This window comes from Sphaeramia orbicularis, chromosome 9 (genome assembly GCF_902148855.1).
Source record: "Sphaeramia orbicularis chromosome 9, fSphaOr1.1, whole genome shotgun sequence".
Lineage (NCBI taxonomy): Eukaryota > Metazoa > Chordata > Actinopteri > Kurtiformes > Apogonidae > Sphaeramia > Sphaeramia orbicularis.
The window spans coordinates 53,233,809-53,243,238 of record NC_043965.1 but is presented as its reverse complement, the minus strand read 5'-3'; the positions used below and the strand labels follow the sequence as shown (position 1 = coordinate 53,243,238).

General features: G+C 38.5%; 1 protein-coding gene across 2 annotated transcripts; it reads left to right on the top strand.

Moving 5' to 3' along the window:
• Positions 1-545: 545 nt before the first annotated feature.
• On the top strand, positions 546-4,944 carry LOC115425156 (doublesex- and mab-3-related transcription factor 2-like). Of its 2 annotated transcripts, none has more exons than XM_030142524.1 (4): positions 546-735; positions 1,497-1,921; positions 3,300-3,402; positions 3,665-4,944. In XM_030142524.1, the coding sequence occupies exons 2-4, from the start codon at positions 1,538-1,540 to the stop codon at positions 4,732-4,734; spliced, it is 1,557 nt and encodes a 518-aa protein (XP_029998384.1). In that variant the 5' UTR covers positions 546-735; positions 1,497-1,537; the 3' UTR covers positions 4,735-4,944. The 2 variants fall into 2 exon arrangements, with proteins under 2 accessions (XP_029998384.1, XP_029998385.1); XM_030142525.1 differs by lacking the exon at positions 546-735 and adding an exon at positions 865-1,010.
• The last annotated feature ends 4,486 nt before the right edge of the window (positions 4,945-9,430 follow it).

The window sequence follows — 9,430 nt, the reverse complement described above, 5'->3', positions numbered from 1 at the left end:
TCATAAGCGTACATTGTGAAGCATGAGGTTTTTTTTTTTTTTTTTACGAAAGCCTGGGCATCCTAAACCCATTTGACTGCAAATCAGTAGGCTATATAATTTACATATTGTCTATTGAACTCGGCATACCCAATGTGTTTAACAATATCGCTGATTTTAAGAAAAAAATAGGGAATGAGAGGCGGACCTTTTAATATGCTAATATTATGCTACTAATTCATCTCCACATCTCTGTTAAGCAGGCCGTGCCGTTTGTAAGTGGCGTGTTCCACAAGGTAAAAAGGGCTCCAGAGCCACAAGTGTTAGTTCATTCGTTTGGCACCAGTGTATAAATTAAATAAAAGTAGCCGAACTTGTAATAAATGTGGTGTTTATTGCTCGGTGCCTCGGACTACTCCTGAAAAGTGAAATCCCACAAACGCAAATATAATCTAATGTACGCAAATGAACGTCAACTCAGAGAGGTCTGCTCCGCCCACACACAATGGCTCCCGCGTGCGTGGAGAAGCAGCCAATCAGATGGCTGAGACGGCAGAGTCAAAGACTTCATAGAAGTGCCGCTCCGCGTCTCCTCCTCAGATTAAAATTGGATTTTGTCAACGCACCGAACAGTCTGTCACCAACTCACCTGAAACCAGCCCAGATCCTTACAGGGCTCCTCTGGACCCGGTCCCGGTCTGATTCTGGGATTCAGCACGACTTGGCTGGACTGGACATCTGAGCCAACCTCTGGAGGTAAACTCGATTTTTCTCGCGATTTATTTGGTTTACAGCGGTGAGAAGAAAAGAGATGTGGACGAGGTCACAGTGGAGAGGAAGTGTTTGAATTAACATCCTGAATTAGCCGGGCTATTGACGAGGAAGGACACAAGCAGAACAATTAAACAACTCCTTCCACTTATAGGCGGAGATTAGTTCGTTTTGACAGAAGTATCATCAATTTAATCCGAATGAGGAGGACGCGCGTGACGTGTCTAATGAGGCTGGGATGTACTGAACATTAGCTGAAGGTTTTGTTTTTTTTTTTGTTTTTTTTTTTTTGCGTCTTTCTTTTCTCTTCAGATGTAAAGTTATAAAGGTTTTCCACCTTAAATAACTGGCTGCTGGAGGTGCATGAAGTAGGATTAAAACCATTTTGCGTCTTTTTTAAGTCTTTATTTACTGAACTTATTATTATATTAAAGCCATTCATGGCTAACCCTTGAAATAAAACCAATGTTCTAATAGGCCTATAGTCAGCTACAACCTACATTTAAACAGTATTTAGCCTGTTATTTTTCTTAGGGTGGACGAAAGTTATTAGGCCAAAGTATTTGTTTATTTGTCTAAACGATAGCAGCCAGTTTGTCTAATGAATGAATGCGTTTGTTCGTGTGGATCTGCTCTGTCAGAACATCTGACACTCACTTTCTTCTGACTCGGCCTTCTCTTGCGGCTCTGGGCTCTAATTCAAGTCCGTTCACATGTGTAACCGTCTGTTTGGATTTCCTTTGCAGAATTAACCTGGGGGGTAAAGCCACAGGAGGACAGGGCAGACATGACGGACGCCGCCAGTTGCGAGTTTGAAATCGACGTGGAGAGCCTGGAGACCGAGAGCGACGACACGGTGGACTGTTCGAGCCGCCCGGGCTCGGCACCGCTCGGTCCGTCCGTCGCTTCGGCCTCAGAGGAGGACGCGGACAGCGGCAAGGCGGAAGACGGGAAGCCGGGCCCCAGCGGCCTGAGCTCCGGCGACCAGAGGAAGCTGAGCCGGACCCCGAAATGCGCCCGCTGTCGCAACCACGGAGTGGTGTCCTGCCTGAAGGGACACAAGCGCTTCTGCCGCTGGAGGGACTGTCAGTGCGCCAACTGCCTGCTGGTGGTGGAGAGGCAGCGGGTGATGGCGGCGCAGGTCGCGCTGAGGAGGCAGCAGGCCACCGAGGTAAGAGGAGGGTCCGGGACTGTGTGTGGACTGGCTGAACACTGCAGTCTGAGCCGGGCTAAAGGGACACATTCACACAACTGAGGTGCATTCAAATGATTTTAGTTATCGACAGCCCACAAATTGGTTCACACGGGAAAATACTGGAATATAAAATCAAAACAAATAAATAGGCAATCTTTGGTGCAAATCTCATTTCACACATAAGACATTTAGATTTGGAACGCGCTAAATTGCATGCCTCCAAATGATTTTATTTCCTTATCCACTTTAGCAGCATCGAAGCTGCTGTTTTGTGTGGATTTCCAGATAAAATTAGATTAGATGAGTCAACCGTTTTGTCATTGCAAAGGTACAGACAACAAACAGCTGTTTGGCATCCAATCTGAAGTGCAAATAATCAGAAACTTAGTGCAGATATTTAACAACTAAAATAATGATATTTAAAGGTGTTTTATCTTAATGAACTGCTGAAATCTCTTGGATGACAGATGAAGAACTCTTGGGGGGAAAAAAAATCCAGTTGAACTTTATAAACAACCTGAAGATGAATAATGACATGGACCAGTGAGAATTTACATTTTAACTTATTGTATTTTTGTATGAACAGACATTAGATGGCATTTTATTTTATCATACACATTAAACAAAGCAGGACATGTATACATTTTTTTTCAGTCGATAGCCATCAGTGTTATCGGTGTACTTTTAACTCACAAAATAATTTGTGACCATTAACTATTTGTAAAGGATATGGCTTTAATATGAATTACATTAAGTAATTAGTGGATCAGATCAAGATACAGATCAGTGTCCCTCTGCTTGTGTCACTGAATGAATATGAATTAGGTTGTTGAAGGTGTGAGATCATTTAGGAATCCCTACAAATTAGAAACCAGTGTTACCTATTGTAGCAAAATTTACAGAAAGAAACGCAGATGTTTTATCTCTCCACACATAATCTTTCCACATTTAAAATCTTCTCAGATCATTGTGCTTGTGTTGAATTATAATTACTGCCTGCGTCCAAACGGTTTTGTCAGTTTTTTGCTGCTCATATTCATTGTGTTTATTATTTGTAAATAAAATCACATAAGCAAGTAAGTATTATAAAACAAGTCATTGTGAATGCTGTCTGGACTTTTTACTCCTTAGTTTATTTGCAATGTTTGTGAAGCCATTTCTGTAAAAAAAAAAAAAAAAAAAGAAAAAAAAATCTGTATGTGTAAATAAATTATTGCTTAAAAGGGATACTTAGACTCTTCAAACACAGATGTGACGTGAACCTTATCTGAAACAAATCACTCTCTGCTTTTAGGATAAAGAAAAAAAAACATCTTCAAGGCAAAGTTTTAAGTTGTTTTCTCTATTTGTTTAGGATAAGAAAGGGATATCTGGGAAACAGATTCCGGCAGAGAGGAGGACAATATATCAACGACACATTCGACCATCCACCATGCTGGCTAAAAGCATCTTAGAAGGTAACTAAGATAAGTGACACTGTGAAAGCAGTGGCTGTTAAAGGTCCTTTCCCCATTTAGCTGTGGTCGCCCTCCTGTGCTGGTATAGCTTGGGTCTGTTACTCCATTAACACTTTAAGTTTGATTTATTCATAATCATGTTGCAGGTATGCATGCTTTTGGTGTCATAAACATTTCTCTGTGCATGCTTGACATGAGCTATAATCTAAAACACACTGCCTGCTCTAAGCCTTAAATTCAATGGCTGCTCTCTTTCTGACAGGATACCGTCCGGTGCAGTCGGACTCATTTCTTGCAGCCAACCCATCCCTGCCTCCTCCGCTGAGTGATCGCATGAGGAAGAGAAGGGCCTTTGCAGACAAGGAACTGGAAACCATCATGCTGGAACGCGAGTACAAAGAGCGAGAGCTGATGGACAGCCAGTCCGCTTCACTTCTTTTCCCCAACAGCATGGTCCACCACGCGGCCGAGTACAACTCATACAAGACGGCCTACTCGCCCACAGCACCTGCCGAGTCGCAGTCCAAAGAACTCTGCAACTTCCTGGCTCCCAATTGCCTGGACCTGCCCATGCAGTATCCTACTGGATCAGCCAATGTGGAGCTGATCTCATCCAATGTGAGCGTCGCCACCACCTACCGCCACTACCCTCTGCAGCCATCACGGGGAGGCTTCATGATGTGGCCCCGTGGTGCTGCCAACCTGGGTGATGCCCTGCTATACCAGCAGTGTCTGTTCAATGCTACAGCAGTCCAGAACATGAAGCCTGGAGCAGTGTGGGAGCCCAAGATGATGCCTGCCGAGAGTCAGCCACCGGAACAGGACGCAGCTGCTGCTCTGGTCTCAAAGCTGGAAGGGTCCCGAGCCGCTGCCGCCGCTGTGCTACAGGACTCTTCTTCAGAGCTCAAACATCCTGGTTCTGTCGTCAGTCAGGGGAGGCAAAGGGAGTGTTCGGCCTTCTCCCCCCCTAAGAAGAGCTTCGGACAGGCATTCTCACACAACAGCTCCCAAAACTCCAGCCAAGTTCTGAACAAGCTGAGCAAGGACAAGCAGAAACTGGGCTCCTTTCACTCTTTGATCCAACACTCGCTGAGTGAAAAAGGCAACGGCGACAGTTCTCCGTACTGCAAAGAGCTGTTAGAAGAGGCAGCCCGTAAATTCAGGGAAGGCTCTGCCAAAGACATTCAGAGTGTTAAAATCACAGACAGGTATGCCAAAGACTTCCTGTCAAAGCCTGCTGTGACAAAGATGGCCTCTAGCGAGTCCCTGTCCTTCTCGGTGGAAGCTATTCTGAAAAGACCCACACCTGCCATGAGCCGAGCATTCCATTAACTTCTGTTACTCTGTTGCACGATGGCAGGGTAGGACCTCTCCAAATCAACACATAGGCACTAACTGCACCAGAAATGATTTTCCACAGTCTAATATTAATGTACAGTATATATTATATTTTACATGTGCATGTTTATTAACTTTATTGTTGAGAGTATTTAAACATTATCCCAATGATTTTCTCATGTCAATAAACTTTTTAAGACTGAACTCTCTCCATAAAAAACTTGAATTTCTTTCTTAAGTTTCCATTCATAACTGAACAGATTGTTTAGGTCAGAAGTTAGTCCTAAATTGGCTAAAAGCAGGTTATTATTTTTTTCCCTCATAAACCTAAATGAAACTGGTCCTTAGGAACAATGACATATTAGAAAAAGGGGCATTATAACCAATGCTGTCATTTCTTGGTGTAAAAATACACACAATATCCACTTGAGTGTACTTGCTAAATAAGCCAGCTTTTTGTAGTTCATGTTTAAATTTGTCTGTGCCCACTAAAATTAAAAATATGTATGATATGTATATTCAGTTTGCAGTGCATTTTTAAATACATGTTCCTGATATTAGTTCAATCTAGAAACTTTGAATAGCTAATTGGTTATCACGTACTGGATAGATTTCACATTTACAAGTAGAGTCTTAGAATTATTTTAAGCACATATTAAAAGAAGTCTGGCATGCTTTATTTTTAGTTATTAAATGCATTTTTGCAGCACACATTGTAGTATGCAGTGGAAGTTTTCAGCCTTCATTTCTCATTTGCAACATTCATTTAAAGTACCATATGCTAATAAACACCTCGCTTTTTACTTGATATGAACTAAATATTGTGTGCTTGTTTGTTGTTGCATTTATACAGAAATACAAACCATGCTAAAACACATAAATTAAGTAAATGTAACAGTGAACATGTAGACAGTCTAAGTGTTCAGAAGTAGAAACGTGATATGAGTCCATCAATGTGGGCAGCAGCACCTCATCCATTTAAGATGCTTTTCTCCATTTCTTCAGAGTTATGGGTTCTCACTGAGTGTGTGTGTGTGTGTGTGTGTGTGTGTGTGTGTCTATGCTGAAAGACAGCCCCAAACATGGGTTTCACATGAGCTGCAGAACACTGATCCGTGCAATAATGAACAAGATGAGAGACAGCCTAAAGGAAAAAAAGGAACCACTAATCTTTTTTTTTCTGGTACAAAAGTTCACATTTCATCAACGTGAATCTGCAGCTGAGCTACACTGCTTGTTAAGACAAAAGCCCACTTGACTTCTTTATCCTTTTATTGCAGAAAACACGTGTCATGACCAGATGATGGATCTGTTATTATTTTAGAGTCCCGGGTCTGGGCTGATGGTTATGTGGTCAAGCAAGAAAGAACAATAGCGTGTGTTCTACAGTAGATATCTAAAAATACATTTTTTCATTCCCATTCCAAAAAAAAAAAAAAAAAAATCACCATTTCTATGTTATTATTGTTTAACAAGCTACTTTTCAAATTATGAAAAAAATCTACATGTGGTGTTTCTACTGATACATTTGTTTTTTTAAAGAAGGGAATAGTTTGACATTCAGTAAATTCATATGTGCTTTAACTAATGCTAACATTGTATCTGGCCAGTAAATATGTAGATGTTGGCTTCATAACTAACGTACTAAGCCCTTAAACTTACTGGTCTACATTGTGCTAACTGTACAACTGACAATTACAAATTATAAACAATTACAGTTATAATTAAAAACTGCAAAAATGACAGTTTGTCAAAATGAGAACATACAAATAAGGTTACCTGACTAAAAATGATACAGAGTAGTAACTTCCATTTCTGGTCAATTAATGCCTATGTCTAAAACAAAATAAATAGTTTTACACTTCAAGGAATATTGTTATTTGCTTTTACTGATGCCAAGTGAATGAAAAGGCAGGTAGCTTAGCTTAGCATAACAAAGAACCACAACTTACCTGATTAACATGGTAAACATTTGTTTTTGCTCATTTTGTATAAAAATAAAAATGTTAAAAATGATAACTTGACACCAATGACAATATTATTTCACTTAAAAAGTTTTTAAAACCACAAATAAATGGGTTTAAATATTCATTCTGAATGAACAATTTATTATTTGCTGTTATTAATTTCTAATGAATAGTTTGACATCCCTGAATTTTAAAAAAAAATATATTCTTGTAATATTCTTATTATTCCATTTTCACCGAAGTATAAAATGTCAACTGGTCGTTTATACAAAGCAAGGAGATATCCAGTCACTTTTGGAAATTTTTTCAAATGTTGAATTTTGTAAAAAAAAAATAAAAAAATAAATAAAATAAAATAAGTAAGTAAGTAAGTAAGTAAGTAAGTAAGTAAGTAAGTAAGTAAATAAATAAATAAATAACATTTTTAGCCAAGAGCCCTCAACTCTTGCTTCAGAATTTTTGAGCATGTTTATATTTTCAAAACTTTGTAAACAAACAACATAGCTAACTGTAATACACACACACACACACACACACACACACACACACACACACACACATATATAGTATATAATAAAACAACAACACATTTTTAAAGCAAATTTTGTGTGTAAAATATAAATATATAATATTATATACATATAAAATACAAATGTTCTTAAAATGTTACTAAAGCTTGAACAAGATGATTGACCAGAAACCTGGGAGAAGTAGTGGAGATGTTTCAAGATGCTGCTGTTCAATGATTTCTTTATATGACTAGTATTTGTGTCTGTCTGTGCAATAACTGTTTTTATATGTTTTAGCTGTGTTTATGTTTTGTTTCTGTTTTTGTTCATGTCTTTTTTTCCGTGTCTCAGGGAAATGAGAAACAAGAATTCCAATGTATCTTTACAACGATGTATCTGTGCAAATGACAAATAAAGTCTATTCTATTCTATTCTATTCTATTCTATTCTATTCTATTCTATTCTATTCTATTCTATTCTATTCTATTCTATTTGATTCGATTCTATTCGATTCTATATGTATGTATTTATTGTGTTTTATATTGCCGTATTACCATGTACTTCTGCTTTACTTTGGGATTTCCATTTCTTTTTCAGAAGAACATTTTCATCTGCTTCTTGTCCTGTAAAAACCCTGCACCCTGTATTGTAAAGTGTTCCACTGACTTTCAACTTCTGCTCCTTTTTGAGAAAAATATAGAGTTTAAAAACACAACTGATGCTTAATCACAGTGTGACTTCAAAAAGTGTTAACAAGACATTTGTGGTGATAATCCATCGGGTTGGGAATACTGTTGTCTTTGTGAAGTATTTTGCAACTGTTTTTTTTTTTTTTTTTAACACATGGCTGTCGTTCCAAACAGCTGCATAAAGACTGGCCCAATTTTCTTATTTTTCTTCAACTGTAAGCCCCGGGTGAGACAGTAAAGTCATAAAACTCAGCTGAACTGAATATTAATACCTGCTGAGGACTTTTAGTCTAGATCAATAATATTTCTCAATAACTCAATAACGGTCAGTCTTTTTAAGTGTATGTGTGCTTGTGTGTGTGTGTGTGTGTGGGTGGGGGTGGGTACTGATTTTTAAACTTATATGTAAAGCACTTTCTGCTACATCCTCAATGTATGAAAAGTGCTATATAAATAAAGACTGATTGCTTGATTGATTTCATACTGGAATGGGTCAATGATGTGCACTTTAATAAAAAGTTTTGGGTAAGGGAAAAAAAAAGATTTTACTGGTTTTAGAAGTATTTACTGTTAGGTGTAAAGAGTTTGGTTTTGTTTGTTTGTTTGTTTTTAAAATCTCCCTACACATTGGCAAGAAAGAAATATACAGGGTGAGGAAGCAAAATTTGCAATGAACATTTAGTTGTTTTTTCTCAGCAGGCACTACGTCAATTGTTTTGAAACCAAACATATATTGATGTCATAATCATACCTAACACTATTATCCATACCTTTTCAGAAACTTTTGCCCATATGAGTAATCAGGAAAGCAAACGTCAAAGAGTGTGTGATTTGCTGAATGCACTCGTCACACCAAAGGAGATTTCAAAAATAGTTGGAGTGTCCATAAAGACTGTTTATAATGGAAAGAAGAGAATGACTATGAGCAAAACTATTACCAGAAAGTCTGGAAGATACTATTAAAGAAGAATGGCAGAAGTTGTCACCCGAATATTTGAGGAACACTTGCGCAAGTTTCAAGAAGCGTGTGAAGGCAGTTATTGAGAAAGAAGGAGGACACATAGAATAAAAACATTTTCTATTATGTCAATTTTCTTGTGGCAAATAAATTCTCATGACTTTCAATAAACTAACTGGTCATACACTGTCTTTCAATCCCTGCCTCAAAATATTGTAAATTTTGCTTCCCCACCCTGTATATATTTATATGTATATTTTTTCTCATGTGTGGAATCTCTTCAGCATTAACAAAAGCGTAACATAAAAAAATGTTTGTGACTTATCAGTGTGTGTCCATGAATGTGTCATTGTGTGTGATAAGTGTTTATGTTTAATGATAGCCGTTAGGTGTTGAGAAGAAGGTGACAGTGTTTGTCTGCACTAACTGCCACTGATAAGTATCTGCTGAAGTCCATACCCTCTCCCTAAGTGTGAGATTTAACGTGTCAGCAGAGTGAACTGGACTGTTGACTTACTGACTCCTACCTCCACCCCCAGCCCCTACACTGTCCTCTTATCAACAGGC

What these genes read in the sequence shown, in the direction of transcription:
- LOC115425156 (XM_030142524.1), top strand. Translation starts at nt 1,538, where the DNA reads ATGACGGACGCCGCCAGTTGCGAGTTTGAAATCGACGTGGAGAGCCTG. An exon ending in GGAGGCAGCAGGCCACCGAG is followed by an intron (nt 1,922 to 3,299) that starts GTAAGAGGAGGG and finishes CTATTTGTTTAG; the next exon opens with GATAAGAAAGGGATATCTGG. An exon ending in GGCTAAAAGCATCTTAGAAG is followed by an intron (nt 3,403 to 3,664) that starts GTAACTAAGATA and finishes TCTTTCTGACAG; the next exon opens with GATACCGTCCGGTGCAGTCG.